Below are 23921 nucleotides of genomic sequence, written 5' to 3'. Positions count from 1 at the left end.
CGGGTGAAGGGTATATAGGAATTTTTTTGTACTATTCTTGAAATCTTTCCATAAGTTCATGTCAAAAAATTAGGTTTAAAAACTCAGAAGCCTCTGGCTTATGGTGCTGCGGCCAGTCCAACATATAGCCACGGTGGAGCTTCTCAGTGTCTACCCTTTCTGTTGTCAGTGCTGAAGTCATTTCCCCACTACTGAGCTCTCTTCAAAACTGCCTTTGCTTCCTCTGACATCGGCAGAAAACAGGGTGGACAACCACTAACAGTGTGGCTTCACCTGACAAGAAGGCTTACTTTTTCAGCTGCCTGTGGTGGTGGCTGTTCCAGGAGACTACTCCTGCTGGCTGTCCTCAGCTATCTGATCAACCATCTCTGATCCACACATCTACCTGGTTTAGACTAGCCCTACAGCTGTCCTGTGAAAGAGGCTTCTCAGGCAGAATGTGACTTTGGAAATATATTTAAATGCACTTGAGAGTGTTTGTGCATTAATTCAATGCACTTCAACAATGTCATGTAAGAAACATCCAAACATGTAGAGAATTTTTATGAGTTCATTTAAGCCAAACTGACAATGCACGCCAGGAAGCAAGATCTCAAATGCTCTGGAGAATATAATTTTTGCAGCTTTTTTACACATTTGAAATTAAGGAGGGGAGATAAGGAAGATTGGAGAAAGCACGTCAGGGATTGGATTATAGGATAATTAACAAAATTATATCCTCTCTTGAGGGTTAACACCCCCTTCAAAGGGTATTACTTCTGGTATTTCAAAGGTGTGTTAGATGTGCAAAAACAATGGACAGCCCTGGCTGCTTTGGCTCAGTGGATTGAGCGTCGGCCTGCGAACCAAGTGTCGCTGGTTCGATTCCCAGTCAGGGCACATGACTAGGTTGCATGTCAGGTCCCTAGTTGGGGGCACGAGTGTGTGGTTACACAGTGATGTTTCTCTCCCCCTCTTTCTCCTTTTCACTCTCTCTGAAAATAAACAAACAAATTATTTTTAAAAAACATAACAATGGACAGGGTTGTCTTAAAACCTTTCACTAAAGAAGTTATAGCCATGACTACCCACCATGACCTGCCCCGTTAGGAACTTACAATCAGATCACCCTGTGAGGTTACTTTCCAAAGAACCCCCTTTTCCTGTCCACACCAAGGCTCTTTGAGGCCTAGCAAATAAGGTCCAGGCCCTCAGAGGGTGCTGACCAGTTAAAGACGGGCCCCTCTCCTGCCTTGACAGACCTCAGATTGTGTGTTTTGGTGGAAATTCTGCAGGTACTATGTTCTGCATGAGGAGGAGAGTCCTTTTCCAGCCCCCAGTTCATTTTATCCAGGTGAGGGCAACCATCTGTGCTCTGGCTGGAATCTCTCTGGTGGGGTGGAGGTAGCAGGGCCAGTTCTTGGGTCCAAAAAGGGAGCTCTAAGCTGGGCCTGAGATCAGTTTGTGAGTAGGTCTACTTATCAGAATTTGCAAAGAGGAGTTCCTCTGAAACTTGTCAGCCCCAGAGAACAGACTATGGTAAGAATAGTGACAAAGCAGTTCCTCTTTTCTGTCTTTCCTTTCCAGCTCTTCTTTCTCAGAAAGCCTTATCCTTCACTCCGGCTCCATTTTATCCTCTTTTGTGCCGCCCCCTTCCCTTTTTAAATCCTCACCTGAGGATATATTTATTGATTTTAGGGAGAAAGGAAGGGGATAGAGAGAAACATCAGTGTGTTGCCTCCTATAGGCACCCTGACCAGGGATCAAACCCACAACCTAAGTATGTGCCCTGACTGGGGATTGAACCTGCAACCTTTTTGGTGCACAAGTCGATGCTCCAACCAACTGAACCACCAGCCAGGGCTCCCCTTTTATCTTTTTAAATCTATCTTCTTCTACTTATTCCAGTTTCCTGTTTCTCCTAAATGGCCTTAAAGTATTAGTATCCATTGAATAAGCTAAGTTTTATGTTTCCTGTTCTTACTTTGAAAAGTAGGTAAGTGAGATGCAAAATTTTAGTGGAGGAAGGGGCAATAAAAGTGTTCTTGCCCAACCCTGCTTTTTATATATTAGCAAACATTCTCACAGAGGTGACTTGGCCACACTAAAATAGCCCAACAGCGGAACAGTTGAGTATTTTATCTCTTTCCTCTTCTCTTAAAAAACAAAATAACAATGGATCCAGTTACCCTTTTTCTCCCCCAATGGTGGTAGGTGGGACAGTCATTTGATTTTGTTTATCTCTTTCCTCAACAGTGATTCTTGTTTGAAAAGAATTCATATCCCTGTTCTCCATGTGCCACGCATTCTGTGGGCACTTCATAAATGCCCGATGGTGGTGGTATCTGGATACATAGAAAGGTCCTGTCTTCACATCTGCCTCTTGATAGGACCATGCTGAATTTGGCTTAGCTTTTCTGTGGGGATCTAGGTGCAGACCATTGATCAGTGCATTTATTCATTTACTTATTCATCAGTTCATTTGCTCAACAAGTATTTGTTAAGTGCTTTTTACATGCTAAGCACTGTTTTAAGTTCCGAGGTTATAGCAAGGAATAAAATTGATCAAGTCCCTTTTCTAGGAATTTTCTAGGCATGGGGAGAACAGACAATAGGCAGATAGGTATGAATAGCAATGAGTGCTCTGAATTAAAGCAAAGCAGGAAAGTGAGTAACAGGGTTTCAGGGGTGGGAATGCTGTTTTTCTGAGGGCGGTCAAGCAAGAAATGTGACTTTTGAGGGAGGGAGCTGTCTGGAGGACACAGAGGAAACCGCAAGTGGAGCCCCTGAGGTGGGGATGGAGGGGATAGGGGGTGGACAGTAGGAAACCTGCTAGGCTGAAGTGGAGTGAGGAGGAGAGTGGAAGAAAGGTGGGGAGGGCAGGGGGCTCTGCATTTGACCCTGCAAGAGTCGCTGCCCTCTTAACATCTTTGCTGCTTCAGTGAAATCTAATTTTGGAGAATGTTTTTCTATTTCAAGGACTCAGAATTAATTGCCTTAATGTTACAGAACCCCTGGGCTGCTCCAGTTGAAAACAAACCCACGGGTTCTTTGGTTAGGGGCCCGATTGCCCGCCGCCAAAATTATAACTCTCAATACCAGAGTTTGGTGAAAAGAAAAAGAATTGTTTATTTAACAGTTATATAGATTTAGTTATTTGTGGATTTCTGTTATTAAGTCTTATGCTCTTTAAAATACCCACAAACACATATCCTTGCCTCCCCCCCCTTCCAAACCAGGCTAGTTTTAGGGAAGTCAGAGAAACCGTTTCCCTACTTTCCAAACACAGTTCAGCTTTACCAGCAGCTGCCAATCATTCAATCTGATTGGGGAGGTCCTTTCTGTGCTGTGGTGCCCTCCAGCTCTCAATGCAGAACCACCTGGATTCTCAGCCTCCTTGCAAACTGTCTTCTTCCTGCAAACTGCGCGGATCTCCTTTCCTTCTCAGAACCGCATGGCGAGAGCCTCTTAAAGCAGCCTGGAGACCCCTTCTCCAAGCCACATGGAGAAGGCCCCTTCACCAAGCCACGTGGAGGGAGCACACGAGAGAGCGAGAGAGCGAGAGCGAGCGCGCGAGCGTGCCAGAGAGAGAGTCAGAGCACCAGAGTCAGAGCGCGAGTGAGAGCCCGAGTCCGAGAGCGAGAGAGTCTCAGAGAGAGCACGAGTGAGAGCCAGAGAGAGTCCGAGTCAGAGCGCCAGAGCGAGAGCCAGAGCCCGAACGAGAGCTTGAGTCCCAGAGCACGAGCGAGAGCCAGAGAGAGTCTGAGCGCGAGAGTCCGAGAGAGTCTCAGAGTGCCAGTGAGAGCCAGAGCCTGAACGAGAGCTTGAGAGAGAGAGAGAGAGCGCCAGAGCCAGAGTGAGAGCCCGAGTCAGAGAGCGAGAGTCCCAGAGTGAGAGCACGAGCAAGAGAGAGAGTCTGAGCTAAAATGTCCGCAGCTGCTTATATATCCCTGACTGCGTCATCTGACGCAGTGGGCGTTGCAAACAGTTCTGACCATTCACAGAACCTTACGTAGGCTCTGTGTGCTTTCCATACCGTCCCCTGGTTCAAGACTCCTCCCATCTGCCTGAGGCTTTGGATGCATTAAAGCCATTTGCATAAGAAAGACAGTAGCCACCAGCCTCAGGCATGTGGAAGCATTTGAAAAGCTGCTTACTTCTCCCCATCCCCCAGCAGCAAACTCTGGGGATTTTTGGACTCCCCTGTTTCTGTAACATTAACACTTTTAAACATGTGAAAAGCAGGCAGCCAAATGGTAGTAATGATGATGTATTCTCAACATTAGGGGAACACAGGTTGATTACAAGTAGATTAAAAAGTGCTTGCATCTTGGTTGGTGGTCAAAATTAGTGGAGGGTAGACTGTGCATTCACAGAGCAACACTAAAATTATGAGGCAGGTCCTCATAATTTTGCATAATTTGTAGGATCTGAAAATCCTTAGGCTAAAATGTGTTGTAATTACAGCTGTGAGAAACTTGCTGGAGAGCAGGGTTTCCCCAAGTGCCATACCCACGTAAGTCAGGGGAAAACTTGCTTACAATGCACATTTTGTGTCCTTACCTGGCCCTCCTAGGGTGGGAGATTCTGAGGATGAGGTCTGGGAATCTGAATACATTACAGATTCCCAGACCTCCAGTGATTCTTGTGCACGGTCAGACTGGAGAATCACTGACCGAGACAGCCATGGAGGTATCAGTACATTAAATTGAATAAACACTGTGAGATATCAGAGATCATTGGCTGTGGTCTCACCACCAGACCACCAGTGCTCTTGCTAGCACTTTCTTGATGGTTTTGATATCATAGGTAAAATTTCACATTTCCAAAAGACAAATGAGATGCTGCTTGACCAGCAGAAACAGGAAAGGACCATACAGTGGGGGGTTTACCCCTTTGGTGGTGGGAGTGAAATGAGGTGGTTAAAGGAGCGCTGCTGGAGATGTGTGGATCCAGGAATGGGTGTTGTCCTTCCACCCTCAAGCACATCCGTGAACTCCATCTCGGCAGGCTGGTGTGCAAATGCAGGCCTGTGCGTGTCTCTTGGTTCCCAGCTAGATACTGAAGCTTAAATATCATCAATTTTTAACTCACAGTCTTTGGTTTTCAGTTTTTGCATTGAGTTTTAATTTTTTTTATCCTCACCTGATGACATTCTTCCATTGCTTTTGAAGAGAGAGGAAGAGAAAGAAACATCAATGCAAGAGAGAAGCATAGATTGACTGCCTCCCATACGCACCTGGACCAGGGATCGAACCCACAATCCTTTGGTTACAGGACTTCAACTGAGCCACCTTGGCCAGGACTGCATTTAGTTTAAGTGTCTTTGTTAACCTATAAATGAAAGGCCAAAAATAAGAGGCAACAACATTTATTTGAGATCCAAAAGAACAGCCACTCAGGAAGTGCTGATTCAGACAGAAACCCAAATAGTGTTTTGATTAGGTCAAGGCAAGGGGTATTTACCAGAAAAAGAAGGGGAGTAATTACATGACTAGAAGACTAGGTGTAGATTAGCTAGCATAGTAATGCTAATTCTAAAGAATGTCTTTAATTTCCAGTCCTGTAGTCATAACAGCTGTTTGGAATACAGTACTGTTTTAGTCCCATTTAGAAGGTTATTTTGCCCTGTTTTAACATTCCAAGGTTTGAGGAGTCAGATGTGCAAGGTAGTTCCTCTAGGATAGCGGGTCTGATTCCATTTTAAAGTGGCTCTGGTTATGTTATTTTTTACACCATCAATGCTTTAATATATATAATCACCTGGGGGTGATTGTACCCTCCAGGGGACATTTAACAATACCTGGAGACATTTTTGGTTGTTACAATTGGAAGAGGAGGGGAAGACCAGAGATATTAGTGGCATCGGGTGGATAGAGGCTAAACGTCCTGTAATGCACAAGACAGCCTCCTACAAGAAAGAATTAGCCCAGCCCAAAATGTCAATAGTGTGAGGTAGGGAAACACTGTAAGAGACCAATTGAATGCCTGTGTTATATGTTATCATTCTAAATCCACTTTCAGATTTAAAAAAGAAAAAAGAATTCCAAAGCTAAAACTAGTTTAAATTAGCTACCTGGCAGTCTACTTGGGTGGAGATCAACTTCTGCAATCAGTAAGAGAGAAGTACCATGTCACCAAGAGTTCCGTATGACAGCAGGTAAAGCCCTGTGTTACCAGACAGAGGCCTGGCCCTGAGTGGGTCTGCCTAGGGCCAGCCAGTAGTGTGCGTTCTTGACTTTGTGTAGGAACGATTTCACAACCACAGGGTCAGATGACTGTAAGCATACATTTATTAAAGCTGAGGACAGTAAAACAACGAAGGGCTTAGCATAGAAGAAGCAACAGGAAAGCCTAGGCTGGGCTGCCTTAGCTCACTGGGAAGTCAGAAAAGGGGGCTTTAGGGACAGGTTCAGGGGATTAGCCTGGGACAAGCTGCTAGTGACCCATTGCCTTAGAGTTTAGGAGACGCAAGCCTGTGGAAGGGAAAGGGAATGGCAAGGGCTGCTCTCCAGATCAAGAGCGAGAGGGAATCTTGGAGCAGGTTTCAGTAGAATACTCATCATTTCTCCAGGTGTGTCCTTTTAGCGTCATTGTCAGTGATGTGGCAGGGGACTTTAGTCATTGCAGTTGGTTTTCAGGCATCGCCACCTAGTTATATAAGCTGCTTTTCTGGGCCTGGAGCTGAAATACAACTGAGGCCTAGATGTTCTCTGCAGGGAAGAAGGGTTACCCTGGGGGCCAGGTCCTTGTTTTCCCAGTTTTGTCACATGCCAGGCCCTAGTAACCATCTGCACCTGGCTGTAAATTGCTCGGCCGTTGTGTTCAGCTGTCTGTCTCAGTTTACCTCTTCCACTTGCTGAGAAGTGTTCCTGGCTTCTCACTGTCCTGTCTCACCTGGACTGGTAAACTTTTGAACATGTCTCCCACCGCTGTCTCCCACCTGGCAGTTCCCCTCCCTGTTGGGTGGGGGCAGAAGAAAGTTTAGTTTAGAAGTACACTTGCATGCACCACTGTTGTCATAGTGCTGTCCATGGATGGGCTTCGGCAGGACAGCCTCGGGAGCCTGCTGTCTGACCCCACTGTGGGTGTGTCAGGCGCCGCCCTTCTGAACAGTCTCCTTCCTTCACAGCCCTCCCCACTGTTGTAGTTACAGTCCTGTTACTTTTCCCTGCACCTTGGGTTCCTAGAAAGCGGGGACCTTACCATCTCAACAGGTCTCCCTCCTCCTTCGACCTCTTTCCACATAGGGCTCCACCGTCCTCCCTGTCATTTGAGTTACCTTCCCTCCTGCCTGCTCACCACACCTGATCCACCTCCTGCCCTGTCATTTCTGTGGCTGGGAGCCCTTCCTCTCACCCGGCTTCTGCCATCTTTGCTGAGATAGCTGGCATGGGCTGTGAGAGTGTGAAGGTAGCTCCTCTGCAGCCTGCCCTCCCAGACTCGCCCCTACCCCCTCCGCTGCTGTCCCTACTGCTTCTCCATTGATTTTTCCTTCACGTGTTTCATGATCCTCATGAATAAAATCCTCAAGGGCCTCTTGTGATCATCCATGACCTTCAGTGATTTTCTCTGTGTTGACCCTGCTCACCTAGTGGCTTGTCTTAGGTCATGTTCTCTAGAGCAAAGCCTGAAACGGGAATTCAAGGGCTCCTGGTTTATTGAGGGAGCTGCCCGGAAAAAAAGGGAGTGAGGGAGGAAAATGGAGCAGAAGAAGGAGCTGAGCAAAGCTGTGGTCTCAGCTGAGCCCCCAGGAAGCTTTGGAGCTTGAATTGCTCTCCCAGGGTGATCCCACCTGGAGGCAAGAGGTACTCCATCAGTCAGCCCGTCATTGGCTGAGGACAGAGGGCAAACCTGCAAAGGGGACAGTTGTGTGCTGTTAGCAGCCAACTCACAGCCGAGATATAGCACCAGCCCTGGGGTGTCCCAGTAGGACCACAATATTGCTCCTTAACTCCTGCCTGCACCCCCACCTACACCCTGTGCTGTGCTTTCTCAGCTTCCCCAGTCACTTGCTGTTCCCCCAAACTAACTAGCTCTTTGTGCTTTGCTTATTTCATTCTTTCTGCCCATAGTGTGCATCTTACTTCCTCACTCAGCCCCTCCCCCAGCTTCCGCTGCTGGGCTGTAGTTGTGGTACATTCTCCTTGGCACTGTGACAGCTTTTATCTCTGTGTACCACAAGGCTGTCTTCTCCCCAAGGGCAGGCTTTCTGCCTTCTGCTCTCCTTTATCAAGTAGAATTCTTCTTCTAAAACACAACACCCCAAACACGATTTGAGTGACCTTACTCAGCTTTCCTGTGCATGGTATGGAACTGTACTAGTCTGAGTTTACAGGAGAGAAGTTAATTTGTTCATACCGAGAAAGCCTTAGGGCTTAACTCTGTTGGACCAGCTGAAGAAAGGTAGGTAGGTGGGATGGATGGTCTGTTGCGCCCCAGGCCACATTTCCAGCTGCCTCCTAGACATCTGTGTCATTATTTATCTTCTCAAATTCATCACATCGTCTCAACTAACTACAAAAATTGGCTTTCATTTCTATTTCTTTCCATAATCAGGATGCTGATTTATCTTTGCATGCTTCTTTTCATCACCAGTCTTCTCGTCACCATTTGTCAGTAGATCTCTGTCCTTGACCTTTGCTCTTCCTCCTCACCAGGACAGGCCTCAGGCTCCCTTTCCCCCTGAGTACCCAGTATCCTGCTTTGTTGTCCCCAGGCAGCCTGGCATGCAGTAGACCAGTCTTCCTCCTCTGCTGCTGCTATACATGTCTTGCTCTCAGAAATCGCCTACCTTAAAAGACATGCTCTTTTGGCTGCCATATTAACATCTTGTTCACTTTCCCAGACAGTCAACTCCAGCCATGTTGGTTTGTTCACTGTTTTATCAACTTTGGATTTTTGTTTATAATATGTGCCTTGGCATGCCTTCATTATTAAAAACAAAGCAAAACAAACAAAAATCCTTTCCCATATATGTATACCCACCTGTTCTAAGACCTACCTTCCCTAGCACCTGCAGGTGGAAGGACATGGACTTGGAGGTGGATAGATGTGGGTTGGAATTCTCATCTCCTTAGTCATGCGTGACCTTTGGCAGGTTAAATGCAGCTAGCAAGACAATGAAGTAGTTGTTTTTAAGACTTCATGAGATCATGTGTAGGCTTATTCCTCTGCCAGAATATGAATGCCCTACCTGCCCTTGTACTAGTAACTGTGTACAGTTAATTTGGCAATTCATCATGTACTACTTTGTGGTTTCTATCTATTCTTGTTTTGAATGGTTTAATTCTTTTTTAAAAAAGATTTTATTTATTTAATTTTAGAGAGAGGGGAAGGGAGAAAGAGAGGGAGAGAAATATCAATGTATGGTTGCCTCTCACATACCCCCAACTGGGGACCTGGCCTGCAACCCAGGAATGTGGTCTGACTGGGAATTTAACCAGTGATCCTTTGGTTTGCAGGCCGGCACTCAATCCACTGAGCCACACCAGCCAGGGCTGAATGGTTAATTCTTAATTTTGAAAATGTTAGTGTCAGTTCTACAGATGGACTGAAAGCCCCAGCCTTGCCCTTTATCTTTCTTCCTCAGGATCTTAATAAGAATAGTTCTTCATTATGCAGGCATTTAAGAAGAATCTGTCACATTTTTATATGTGAGTAGAAATAAATCATTTTGAAAACCAGGTCTTTTTTGCATAAAGATGGTTAGTGAAGCAACGATGTGGAGACTCACCCTGGCAGTCTGAGTGAGAAGAGGCTCAAATTTATGATTCCTGAGATGCTTGTTTGTGTAACAAGGCTTTAACTATAGCATACTCCACGTGGTGTGCACCATAATTTACCAACACATTCCCTGTTGTTGGACATTTTAGATTTTTCAGTAGAGTGTTTGCTTTATTCTTTGCTATTATAATTTCTGTTAACATTCGTTGTCAGTTTTAGTCTTAAATATAATTGAGAAAGTACATTTTGTGTTTGTATGTGGCCAGAGGGAGTTTATCTTATCTGATGCCAGGCCATAGGCATGTAATGCACATTGCATTCAATGTGAGATATTTCTTAAGGGCCTGCTATATGCCAAGTGCTGTCCCAGATAATGGAGGTACAAAGTGAACAAAGTTCTGGCCCTGCAGCTCAGTCTTCCAGGTGCTTGTAAAAAGGTAGAGGAGACCTAAAATGTTAACAGAAAATTTCAGTTAATTGTGGTAAACAGATAGTGAAGTACCCAGCGACAGCTATGGTATTGAAAGATGGTCTTCGCAGAGGAGAGCATTTAAGGATGAAAAGTAGTTGACCAGGCAGATTGTTGAAGGGATTCCCACTGGATTCCCTACTGAGAGTATGTTATGTGCAAAGGCACATCCAGGTTTCCAACAGTACTTCTTTGTGTCCATTTTTACTGCAGTATCTTTTGGAATATGGTTTAGAAACTGAATCAGAATAAAATAAATTCATAAGAACAAGTAGACAAGCATACCTCCCAAAATACATATTTTTAAAGAATAATTTCTTTTAAAATTGCCATGTATTTTTTCCTTAGTGTAACACTTTTCTTGTTTTTTTTTTAAAGTATATTTTATTGATTATGCTGTTACAGTTGTCAAATTTCTTTTCCCTTTGTTCCCCTCTGCCCAGTAACCCCCTTCCCTCCAGCAATCCCACACCCCTTAGTTCATGTCCATGGGTTGTGCCTAGAAGTTCTTTGGCTTCACCCTTTCCTATATCATCCTTAACTTTCCCCTGTCTATTTTGTACTAGCCAATTATACTTCTTAATCCCTGCACCGTATTCCCATTTCTCTTTCTTCCCCCTCCCAGCTGGTAACCCTCCAAATGATGCCCATACCTATGATTCTGTTCCTATTCTGGTTTGCTTAGTTCGATTTGGTTTTTATTTTTTAAATTCAGTTGTTGATAGTTGTGAGTTTGTGTCCAGCTGATAGTCTCACAGGCACCGTTTGTAGGTAGTTCTCTGCTTTTCTCTTGCTGTTTTTAAGATTCTCTCTTTATCTTGAACTTTTGGCATTTTAATTATGATGTGTCTTGGTGTGGTCCTCTTTGTGTCTAGCTTGTTTGGGACTCTCTGTACTTCCTGGACTTGTATGTCTATTTCCTTCGCCAAATTTGGAAAGTTTTTCTTCATTTTCTTTTCACATAAGCTTTCAATTTCTTGCTCCTCCTCTTCTCCTTCTGGCACCCCTATGATTCGGATGTTGGCACGTTTAAAGTTGTCACAGATGTTCCTAAGCCTCTCTTCATTTTTTTCAATTCTTGTTTCCTCGTTCAATATTGGTTAACTGTTTTTCTTTCTTATGTTCCAAATCATTGATTTGAACTCCGGTTTCCTTCCCTTCACCATTGGTTTTATGTGGATTTTCCTTTGTTTCATTTAGCATAGCCTTCACTTCTTCCTTTCTGAGTTTGCAGTCTGTGAGCATCTTTATCACTAGTGTTTTGAGCTCTTCGTCAGTTAGGTTGGCTATCTCCTTGTCACTTAGTTCTATCACTGAAACCTTGATCCATTGCCTTCTTTTGGGCCATACTGCTCTGTCTCCTCATCTTGACAGGCTCCTGTGTTTGTTTGCCTCTGTGTCTTAGGCAGAGCTGTCGCACCTGTTACATTGTAAAGGGCGGAGCCTTAGGTATTCCTCAGTACAGGGCAACCTGTTTCACCATATGGTGCTGTGGGGGGGGGGGTCTGACAGGGAACAATGCCAGTTCCTCGGCACTCGCCCCTTTCCAGGCACTTCTCCCACTTCCCTATGGGACTGGCACCTCTCTAGCCTTGGCCGTTGTTCCCAGAGTGGGTGGGTCTGTGGGCGTTCTAGGACCATGGGGGCCCTTTAAACAAGTGGACTCTGCTGAGAGACTGGCAGTTTATTCCTCTGCTCCAGCCCTCACTGGTTTGCACAGTCAGAAGCAATGAGGCTTGATTTTGCCTGGCACTGGAACTGTGAGCTACACAGTCTGGTCTGGTGCTGGGAGCACTCCCCATGTCTACTTTTTAAAACATGTGACTGTGCTTTCTGCCGGCCGCCTGCTGCTGCCACTACTGTGCTTCCTCTCTGCCCCTCCTACCTGTCTGGATGAGTATTTCTTCTTTATATTTTTGTTTGTTGAACTAACATGCAACTCAGTTTTCTGGAACTTCTGGTTGTCTCTAGTTTTAAGATAGTCGTATTCCTAGTTGTGGAGGGAGATGCAGTGTGTCTATCTAGGGCTCCATCTTGGCCGGAAGTCTCTTGCTTTTAATATTACCCTTTATTCATAAACTTTTTTTATCGTAGAGAACTTCATACAAAAGTATGAGTATCAAGAATTGTATGAGCCTCATGTACCCATTGCCCAGCTTCAACAGTTACCAGCATAAAGCTAGTCTTGGCTCATCTATTCCCCTACCACATACTTATCCCCTTGCTGATTTTTTTGAGGCAGATCTCATCTCTGCTCTTTTATCTATAAATATCTCCATATATATCTCTAAAAGGTAAAGTCTCTTTTTTAAAAATTAGACTGATTATTTTGGATATTTGTAAATTCACCTGCAACGGTAAGAAATAATACAGTGAAATCCTGTGTAATCTTTATGCAGTTTCCCTCAATGGTAACATCTTGCAAAACCACAGTACACTATCACAACTGGGATATTGATTTGCATATAGGCAAATTACAGAACATTTTCATCCTCACAAGGATCCTTCATGTTGCCTCTTCATAGACACATCCACCATCCCTTATATAACTCCCAACAACTACTAATCTCTTCTCCATTTCTAAAGTTTTGTCATTTAAAGAATGTTCTATACATGTAGTCATACAATATGTAACCTTTTAGTCTTTGGTTCAGCATAATTCTTTCTAGATTCATTTGAGTTGTTTCATGTATCAATAGCTTGTTCCTTTTTATTACTGAGTAGTTTTCCTTGCTATGGATATAGCACATGAAGGGTCGTTAAAATCATCATCTACCTAACTCCTGTCTTTTCCTCCTCCTGTCTTCGTCCTCTCTCTTCACAGCAATGCCAAGTGAGTATCACTGTGTGAAACTGAGAAGCGATTGCTCAAAACCCTCCCTGCAATGGTACACCCGAGCTCAAAACAAGATGAGAAGGCCCAGCTTGTTGTTAAAAGATATTTTCAAGTAAGTATGAGCCCTCGGGCCATAAAAGCCCTTTTATGATTTGAGTCAACTGTGTAGAATTAAAAATAGAATACAGCAAGAGCCCTAACAATGGCTCTTGTACTTGGCCACACTTGATCAAAGGATCATTTAAAGGCACATCAGTTAGAGATTCAATGCACAGATGCCCTGGGTTTATGCATCACACTGTACTGGGTAAGAGTGCAGTGCCCAGCCAGGAGGCGCCTTGGGATCTGTACCTGAGCTTGGATGCCCAAGAGGACAGCTTTGACAGTGCACAGCTCTTCCTGCCATTATTTAACAAAAGAGGGCTTTTTCCCTTAGCTATTTTAAGTTAATCTAAAATATGATTAATTAAAGGCCCCTAAAGGCATTTGAATCACATTAAATATTGAATACTAAAAAGGACGACAGGTATCTCAGCCAGGTCACCCTTATATCCTAATAAGTGGTAAAGTTGTTAAAAGAGGAATTTGTCAGTTTTATTTGGTACCAGCTGAACCTTATTGAAAATTACCCCTTTTTCACGACTATATATAGAAGTGGAATCTTGAAATCTAGTTTCCCCTCTCACTTTACTAATTTAGGAAGTATAAATGAAAAACGGTGAGAAAAGGAAATGTACATTCATAGACACGTAATATTTCATCTCCTTTTAGTCATCTATGTTTATTGAGGCCTACTTGCGCCTGACACTGTGTTGGGTACTGGCCACATGGCAAAAAAACAGATCAGACCTGCACCCCACGTTTCTTATAGTGTGGACAAGACAGTCTCATGACCAGGACTTACCTTATAGTGGGGTCAGTGCTATAGACACTGGGCCTGTCTTTAACACCCTTTTTCCCTTACTTTTTCTTTAAAACAAAGCAAAATAGGGGAATTATTACATGCACTGAATGTAATACTTTTTCTAGGGACTAAAGAGAGGAATAAGTAATACTATATTCATAAGATTAAAAATTCAGTACATATTAAAGGTACTCAGTACCTTTGCGTACATGTATCTGTTCTCCCCCCACCCCACTCCCACTCTGCCGTGCTGCTTTTTTACACAAATGGTAGCATCCTATTCACTTAACATTGTACTTGATCCCAGGGAAGAATTAAGGTGCTTGTCAGGTTCACATGGGGAGCCTATTAAAATGAGAATCAAGCAGTGTTGAAACTACTTTCTAGCAACACTTTCTTGCATCAGCATTCTCAAATATTAAGAAATATTTAGTGGACTTCCAGTCAAGATGGCAGCATAAGTAAAACACAACTCACCTCCTCACACAACTACATCAGAAGTACATCTAAGCCCTGGCTGGTGCAGCTCAGTAGATTGAGTGCTGGCCTGTGAACCAAAGGGTCACCAGTTTGATTCCCAGTCAGAGCACATGCCTGGGTTGCGGGCCTGGTCCCCAGTCAGGGGCACGCCAGAGGCAACCACACATTAATGTTTCTCTCCCTCTCTTCCTCTCTCCCTTTCCCTCTCTAAAAATAAATAAATAAAATCCTTTTTTTAAAAAAATTGCAACTAAAATATAAAACAACCATCACTGAGAATCATCAGAAATCGAGTTGAATGGAAGTCTGACAACTGCGGAATTAAAGAAACCACATCCATCCAGACTGATAGGAGGGGCAGAGATGCAGAATGGGCAGATCCCACAACCATGTGTGGGGATAAAAATTCAGGAGGGATATCTCAGGAGCAAGGAGTTCCAGCCTCACACCAGGCCCCCCAGCCCAGGATTCCAGTAACAGGAAGATAAGCCCCTCAAAAACCATCAGGGATTGAGTCAGTGGAAGGAGCTGCTGGAGCCCCAAGCAGTTCCTCTTAAAGAACCCACACGCAGACTCACTTACTCAGACTCCCTCCCTCTGAGATTCAGCACCAGGTTAGCAGTTAGAAAGGCACCAGTGGCATAAAGGGAGGAACTGAAATGTCAGGCATCAAGGCAAGATGGGGACAGCTCTCTCCCAGAGAGAGAGGTAGACAGAAACCATTATTCCTTTTATGAACCTTCCGTCAGAGCCACAGAGCTTGCAGGCAGATGCCATATCTGAGACTCCATCAAACTGGCTAACACTGTTTTCCCTGTCCTAGAGATCCCCTAAGATCCCATCCCACCCAACTTATGGACCTACATACACAAGCTGTTAACAGGGACTTTTCCATATGAATGGCTGGACTTGGCTCATGTTTACAACTTCCTAAATCTTCTTAAACAAGCACAGCCAACCTCAATGAGCCCCCAGCTTCTTGCTAAGTGGCCCTAGGTACAGCACTAGCAGCAGCCAGCCTAGATTCACAGCTTGGCTCCTGGGAATCTCCAAACCCAGCACAAGTAGCTGCTATCTCAGATTGCTTTAAAGCCCAGGCATGATGGCCCTGGGAAATACACAGGTGGGGCTGACCTTGGCCTGCACCACCCAGGAAACAGCAGAGCCCAAATACCCAGTGGACAGCCACAGATCATGTCAGAGCACCACCACCCTACCCCTACATAGCCAATTCTCCATGGAGGGTGGAGGGTGGTAGTTAGTAGTCACAGCCTATTCTTGCAGCTGACTGGCCTCGGTAAATCCATCCCACTGACCTGCCAAGAGCAATCAAGGCTCAATTACGGGAGGAGGGTGTACTCAGTCCACATGAAGAACACACCTGAAGTACCCAGCTTGCATGATAAAGGAGGCTGTGCCACTGAACCCTATAGGACACCTACTACATTAGGACACGCTACCAAGACAGGGAGTCATAGCAGCTCTACCTAATACACAGAAACAAACACAGGAAGACTGCCAAAATCAGGAAGCAAAGAAACATCACCCAAAGGAAAGAACAGATCAGAACTCCAGAAAAAGAACTAAATAAAAGGGAGTTAAACAATCTTATCAGATGCAGAGTTCAAAACACTGGTTATTAGGATCCTCAAAGAACTTAGTGAGTTCTCAACAGCACAAAAAAGCGCCAGTCAGAAATAAAGGATTCACTAATTGAAATAAAGATTAATTTATAGGGAAACAACACTAGAGTGGATGAAGCCAAGAATAAAATCAATGATTTCGAACATAAGGAGGCAATAAGCAACCAATCAGAACAACCAAAAGAAAAAAGAATAAAAAAAGAAGGTAGTGTAAGCGGCCTCTGGGACAACTTCAGGTGTTCTAACATTCACATTGTAGGGGTGCCAGAAGGAGAAGAGAAAGAGCAAGAAATTGGAAATCTATTTGAACAATAATGAAAGAAAACTTCACTAATTTGGTGAAGAAAATAGACATGCAAATCCAGGAAACACAGAGAGTCTCAAACAAGATGGATGCAAAGAGGCCCACACCAAGACACATCATAAATAAAATACCAAAGCTTAAAGATAAAGAGAGAATCTTAAAAGCAGCGAGAGAAAAGCAGTTCGTTACATACAAGGGCATTTCCATAAGACTGTCAGCTGATTTCTCAAAAGAAACTTTGCAGGCTAGAAGGGATTGGCAAGAAATACCCAAAGTCATGAAAACTGGGGACTTATAGCCAAGGTTGTTCTACCCAGCAAAGCTGTCATTTAAAATTGGAAGGGCAGCTAAAGAGCTCCCCAGACAAGAAAAACCTAAAGGAGCTCATCATCACCACACCATTATTATTTTTTTAAGTATATTTTATTGATTATGATGTTACAGTAGTTCCAATTATTTTCTCCTTTGCTCCCCTCTGCCCAGTACCCCCCTTCCCTCCAGCAATCCCACCCCCCCATAGTTCATGCCCACGGGTTGTGCATGTAAGTTCTTTGGTTTCACCTTTTCTTATATTATTCTTAACCTCCCTGTCTATTTTGTACCAACCAATTATGCTTCTTAATCCCTGCACCATATCCCCATTTCTCCCCCTCCCTCTTCAAGCTGATAACCCTCCAAATGATCCCCACACTTTTGATTCTCTTCCTATTGTGGTTTGCTTAGTTGGATTTGATTTTTATTTTTTAGATTCAGTTGTTGAAGGTTGTAAGTTTGTTGTCATTTCAGTGTTCATAGTTTTGATTGTCTTTTTCTTAAGTAAGTCCATTTGACATTTCATATAATAATGGCTTGGTGATGATGAACTCCTTTAGCTTCACCTTGTCTGGGAAGCACTTCATCTGCCCTTCCATTCCAAATGATAGCCTTGCTGGGTAGAGTAGTTCTGGTTGCAGGTTGCCTTTCATCACATTGAATACTGCCTGCCAGTCCCTTCCTGCCTGCAAAGTGTCCTCTGAGAAATCAGCTGATAGTCCTATAGGCACCCCCCTTTAGGCAACTCTCCGCCTCTCTCTTGCTGCCCCCAGGACTCTGTCTTTATCTTTCACCTTTGACATCTCAATCATGATGCGTCCTGGTGTGGTCCCCTCTGGGTCCAGCTCGCCCAGGACCCTCTGTGCTTCCTGGACCTGTATGTCCATCTCCTTCACAAAATTTGGGAAGTTTTCCTCATTTTTTTCAATTCGTGCTTCCTCATTCTGCACTGGTTGACTGTTTTTTTCTTCCTTATGTTCCAAATCATTGATTTGAACCCCGGTTTCCTTCCCTTCACCATTAGTTTTGTGTGGATTTTTCTTCATTTCACTTAGCATAGCCTCCACTTCTCTTATGTGTTTGCTATACTCAAGCATATCTGTCAAGCCTGGGAGCATCTTTATCACCAGTGTTTTGAATTCTGTGTCTGTTAGGTTGTCTATCTCTTCATCTGTTAGGCTATCTCCGTCGCTTGGTTCTCCCACTGGAACCTTGATCCGTTCGTCCTTATAGGCCATACTTCTCTGTCTCCTCATTCTGACAGGCTTCTGTGTTTGTTTGCCTCCACGTCTCATGTAGAGCTGTCACTCCTGTTACGTTGCAAGGGGCGGAGCCTTAGGGATTTGTCAGTATAGGGCGACCTCTTTCACCATATTGCGGCGCTGTATGTGGGGGAGAGGTGAGAGGGAACAATGCCACCTGCCCAGCACTCGCCCCCTTTCCAGGCACCTCTTCCACTTCTGCACGGGACTGGCGCCTCTCTAGCTGCTGCCCTGGCTGTCATTCCCAGATTGGGTGGGTCTGTGGACGTTCTAGGACTGTGGGGGCCCTTTAAACAAGCGGATTCTGCTGAGAGACTGGCAGTTTCTATCTGCACTCCAAGCCCCACTGGTCTGCACAGTCAGAAACAATGAGGCTTGATTTTCCCCATTGCTGGGACCGTGAGCTGTGAGGTCCGGTGAGGAGCTCCCCAAGTGTGCCTCCCGACTTTTTAAAACGTGTGACTGTGCTTTCTGCCGGCCTGCCACTGCTGCCACCACCACACCGCGTCCTCTCTGCCCCAGCTCCGCCCCTCCTACCTGTCTGGATGAGTATTTCTTCTTTATATCTTTGTTTGCTGGACTTCCATCTAGTTCAATTTTCTGGAACTTCTGGGTTCTAGTTTTGAGGTGGTTGTATTCCTTCTTAGTTGTGGAGGGAGACTCAGCATGTCTGTCTACGCTTCCATTGTGGCCAGAAGTCCATCAGCACACCATTATTATATGAAATGTTAAAAGGACTTATTAAGAAAAATAAGAAAATCAAAACTGAACATTAAAATGCCAATAAATACATATCTATCAACAATTGAATCTAAAAACCAAACTAAGCAAATGAAGAACAGAGACAGAGTCATGGATATGGAGAGGGTTTTAATGGTTGCCAGATGGGTGGGAGGTGTGGGAGGGGAATGGGTGAAGACGTGAGGGGATTAAGAAGTACAAATAGTAGGTAGTTACAGAATAGCCATGGGGGTGTAAAGTATCCGTATCGTATCGGCAGCCGTCCGTCTTGAGAGACGATGGTGTAGCTTCTTAAGAGTCTATCTGCACCGCCGAGAATGGTTGTGCAGTCCAACTCGGGAGTGACACGGTATCTGTCTCCTCCCGTGTTGAATCGACATCTTGCGATGACGCTGGAGTGTCCTCTCCAGTGAAGCTGAAGCTACAGAGCCTGGGCAGGGTGATATGGAGGGTCTGCTGTTGCCCATGCAGCAGACCCCCCCTCTCTTCGCAGCTGAAGGGTCCAAGGGAAAGACGGAGTCAATACAGCTTGGCTTCAGGTGCGCCGCAGGAGTTGCCGGTGTTGACTACAACGTCAAACCGCCTTAGGGACTCCGGCTCCGGATTTTCTGTTGGGGTTTACTCCCTTAGCCTTTCCCCCGAAGAGGTATGCCGCAAGGCAGCGGAGGTTTTTTGGAGTCAGAGTTTTCCTTCTCTGATGGGGGTGTAAAGTACAGTATAGGAAATGGACTAGCCAAAGAGTTCACACATATGACCCATGGACATGAACAGTGGTGTGGGGTTTGCCTGAGGGAGTGGGGGCTGCTGAGTGGAAGCAGGTAAAGGAGGAAAAATCAAAACAACTGTAACAGCATTATCAATAAAATATTATTTTTTAAAAATTCAAGAAGGAAAAAAATATTTAACATCTGCCGAATACAGTGTACTATGCTACATGCTATATTTTTAAATCCACTCCTTTCTTTAGAAAATAGGTTATTTTCCCCTTAAATGTTATTCTTTAACTTTTTCAAACACAAATTATTTAAAGTAGTTCTTAAACATTGTTTTAAACTTTTTTTTTTAACTTTTAGTTTGTCAGTTCACTTGAGGAGCTTATTAAAAATGAGATTTCTAGAACCATAACTAGACTCAGTTCTTCTCTCCAAATCCTGTGTATGTGTGTGGCCGTGTGTGTTTTAAACTATATAATATTGTGAATTTATCAGATGTTTAAAAGCAATTTTTGTAGATGGTCTTAAGGGTGACTGGTAGCACTCTTTCCCCTCAGTCAGCCTCATTTCTGGGTAGAATTCTTTAGAGGAATAATGAGTAGATTTTTGTTTTCTTTTTTAAGGACTCAGCCTTTTTCCCCCCAATTTTTTTATTGTGGTAAAGTACACATAATATACAATTTACCATCTTCACCATTTCTAAGTGTACAATTTGGTGATGTTAAGTACATTCACTTTGTGCAACCGTCACACTGTCCATCTCCAAAACTCAAAGTCTACCCAATCAAACACTAACTCCCCATTTCCTCTCCCCAAACCCTTGGCAGCGACCAATTTACTTCTGCCTCTGTTATTTTGACTACTCTGCATACTTCATGTAAGTGGAATCATACAGTATTTGAAGGATTTACAGTATTTTAAAGCAGTAAAAAATTGAAGCTGAGATTCTGTAGTTCAAAATCTATTACTTGTTTTTTTTAAGTCCAGTAAATTGCATTTTGATTCAGATTTTATTAGGGTGCCTTTGTGGGAAAAGGTTTTTTTAAAATATTTGTAACAAAGGCGATCATAAATGACTTATCTTCTCAGGAAATAAGGAGTAGTGCCTTCAGTTGACCACTGAGATCAACTGAAAAACAGTACTTTTATGCTACATGACAGACAAACTCAATTTGGGTTAAGTTTTCACTTATTTCACGATTGCTTCTGATTATCACATGACTGCATCATTCTACCTAATTGATTTTTTTTTTTTCTAGGTGTATATTGCTTGTGTTTGGAGTGTGGATCCTTTATATCCTCAAGTTAAATTATACTACTGAAGAATGTGATATGAAAAAAATGCATTATGTGGATCCTGACCGTGTAAAGGTTAGACATTCTATTGGTTTGGTTTAAATTAAAACATTTCCGAGCATACATTTAAACAGTAATATCATCTCTAAAATATTATAAATAAGTGTTCATGAAAGTTATAAACAGCATTCTAAACACAGAATCAGAGACAATCCACCCTAAAAAAAACAACCAACTCAGCCACCTAATCCACAGTATTCTTCCTCATTACCGAAGTAATGAGTGGGGGTAGGTGAGTTGCTTTCAACACACTGTAAGACACCTGTCATGTAGTTAATACGCCATGATTCTGTCAGTGTGCATGTTCTTACACAGAATGGGAAGAACTTCTTCTAGTATCACCTGTCATTCCTGTGTTTCATTTTTCTTTTTATTATTTCACGTTGTATTTCATGATTTTTCCTTAAATTTCTATTTATTTTTCTAAATCAATTGACCTATTTAATGCTAATTTCACTGATTATTTAAGTGGTTAAATTATCCAATAATGTTCAGCCTTGGGTGAAAGAAGAGATGATTTTAGGTAAGGTAGTGTGGTAATACATAGGTGCTTTACATGTATTATCTCATTTAGTTATTTTCATGACTGGGAGATTGCTCCATATTCTCCCCATTTTACAGATGGCTTGGGAGGTTAAGATGCTTGCACAATTCACATATAGTTAAGTTAACTACTGATCTAGTTAATCTAGTTTAGTGTGTACTGTGTAACTGTTCTAAAGTGCTTTAGTAATATAAACTTATTTAACCCTCTGGCCAGTCCTAGGGATGTAGGTACTATTATCAACCCCAGTTCACAGCTAAGGAAGTGGAGGGACAGGATATTATCACCTGTCCAAGGTTACCATAGCTAGTAAGTGAAGGAGTCAGGGCTCAGACCCAGCAGTGTCTCTGCTCTCTGCCTGGGTACGGAGTGTCCACAAAGAAGCCCGAAGATGTGGCAATGTGATACAGAGAGAACATAGTTTAAGTTTCTGACCTAGTTTCAAATTGAAATGTCACTTAATAACAATAAAACCTTGGGGAAAGTTAGTTAATTGTTTTGAGACCCAGTGTTCCTAGCTGTGAAATATAGATAGCAGCATCTATAGGTAACCCACATATAACATGGTTGTTAGGTTCCTAACACATGCCATGTTATGCGAATCCGTGTTATACGAAACAAAGAATTAAAAAAATATACTATTATATTTTTATAATTAAGAGAAATGTCTTTACTAAAGCAATTTTCATCAAAAGTATTACATAATAATGTGAATTAATTAATGTTTTCTTCCTTATCACTACTAAGCTCCATTAACTGAATGCATTTTCTCTTTGATGAAATATCTTCATCCTCTGAACTTTCTTCAGCATTATCTTGATTTCTGTGCTCTACTTTTTGCAAAAATTCTGTTTAGATAGCTTGCTTTTAGCTGAGAGATCTTTATAAATTTCGTTGTAGGGTGCTAAACACTTTTGAAGTTCTCTCTTAAACTTTGTGCTCCTTTCAGTGCAAAGATCTTCATTTAAGAAATATGGCTCTTAACTGTTCAGCTAAGTCTAGTACTTTCTTTACACTTTTTAGAGTAAACTGTTTAACTTCTTCCTTTTCATCAGTGCTTTCATCCCCTAAGTTGTCTTGGCACATTCCAGAAGTCATTTCCACCAAAACTGCTTCATCGGTTTCTTCTTCTACCAGCAGTTCTTGGATATCTTCTGCAGTCGTATCGCGTTAAGAGTGAAACCGTGTTATAGAAGTGCCATGTTATATGGGGATTTCCCCAATTCTCTAGCCGTGTTAGAGCAAAACTGTGTTATAGACATAGAGTGTTATATGGAGGGTTCCCCAATTCTCTAACTGTGTTAGAGCAAAACCGTGTTATAGAAGTACCGTGTTGTATGGGGAGTTTCCCCAATTCTCTAACCATGTTATAAAAGTACCGTGTTATACGGGGATACCTGTATATAGCTGGGTAATCATCCAAGGTGAGTTAGATAATAACCACAAAGCTCCTTTTCTGATCCTGATTTTTATTCACATGGTTCTGATTTAATCTGTTTATCCTTAGTGCCTCAAAGTTTTGGTGGTATAGACAGGTATAAACATGTAAATGAAGAGTGTACTTCCTAAATGCACAGCTTGGCCTGTGCAGACCCTTGTGTCTCAGTGAATTTGCTGATCACGAAGCCTTCCTGTCCTTGCTGCATCTGCTCTCAGATGCTTGCTGACTCAGTTCATCAGCATTAGCACTTCTGCTTTGCTAGAGCAGGATGTGTCCAGTATCCTCTGTTCAGGCTTTCCCTCTCCTCCTGATATGGCTGGCCTTGCAGACATCCACAAGTTCCTTTCAATTCCAAGGCCCTTCCCAGCTCTCTTCGATAAAGTTTTTAGACATCCTGTCTCTTTTTTGTTTCCTGTAAGCTCTTTGTTCCTTTGCTACACACCACATCTTCTGTGCATCCTCTTGCACACTGCTGACCACTTGACGAGCTGCAAAGATAATTAACTGCTCCTGAGTAGGGGTTATCCCAGAAATGTGAGATGTCTTGTGAAGGGTCGAGCACACCATTTCACAAGTACAAGATGGGGAAGAAGTGGTTTAGTGACACGTTGGGTAAAATCACCTGAGTGGTTTTAGTGCCCAGCCAGTGCCACCTGCATCAACATGTGCCATGGCTGCCTATTAATAGACCAGGGATGGTTTGCTTGTCCCTGAAGTGCTCAGATAAGTGCTCTGAACTTTATGGCTGTTACTCTCTAAGGTTCCCTCAAGGAATTATAGTGACTTCTGAGAGTGACCACAGAAGAGACTCGAGACCATGTCCCTGAAGAACCTTTGAAGGAATGAGGACATTTATGTGGCCTAAAGGAGAGAAGACCTGGTACAGGGCACATAGCAGCTACTGCCAACAAGCCAAGGCCTGACCCATGCAAAGGTCACCCTGCCTAGGTGGCCTTAATATCAGAGATGCAGACCAAGGGGTGGGGACCAAATTGAAGGAAGGGTTTGATGGTCCAAGGCCTTCAAAGATGGAATAAATGGGCCATCCTTTTGGCAAATCTCTGGAGGTCTTTAAGCAAAGCCAGGATAACTGTTTGGGGGGTCCTATAGGTAGAATTCAGACATCAGACAGTGTCATGAGACTTTTAGATCCTTTCTAGCACTAAGATTCTGTGATTCTCTACAAGTTACCAGTACCTGGCTGAAACGTT

The 23921-nt window shown here is 43.4% G+C and overlaps 1 protein-coding gene across 2 annotated transcripts in view; it reads left to right on the top strand.

Moving 5' to 3' along the window:
* Positions 1-23921, top strand: part of ST3GAL5 (ST3 beta-galactoside alpha-2,3-sialyltransferase 5) — a 71074-nt gene that overhangs the window by 9357 nt on the left and 37796 nt on the right. Inside the window, exons 2-3 of one of the 2 annotated variants that reach the window (XM_090281657.1) lie at positions 12999-13122; positions 20629-20740. In XM_090281657.1, coding sequence (XP_090137783.1) covers positions 12999-13122; positions 20629-20740 — 236 coding nt within the window. The remainder of the gene's footprint in view (positions 1-12998; positions 13123-20628; positions 20741-23921) is intronic. The other variant, XM_090281658.1, reaches the window with a different exon arrangement.

This window comes from Furipterus horrens, unplaced genomic scaffold (genome assembly GCF_987537825.1).
Source record: "Furipterus horrens unplaced genomic scaffold, mFurHor1.1.pri manual_scaffold_6, whole genome shotgun sequence".
Lineage (NCBI taxonomy): Eukaryota > Metazoa > Chordata > Mammalia > Chiroptera > Furipteridae > Furipterus > Furipterus horrens.
This window is presented reverse-complemented; position numbering and strand designations above follow the sequence as displayed.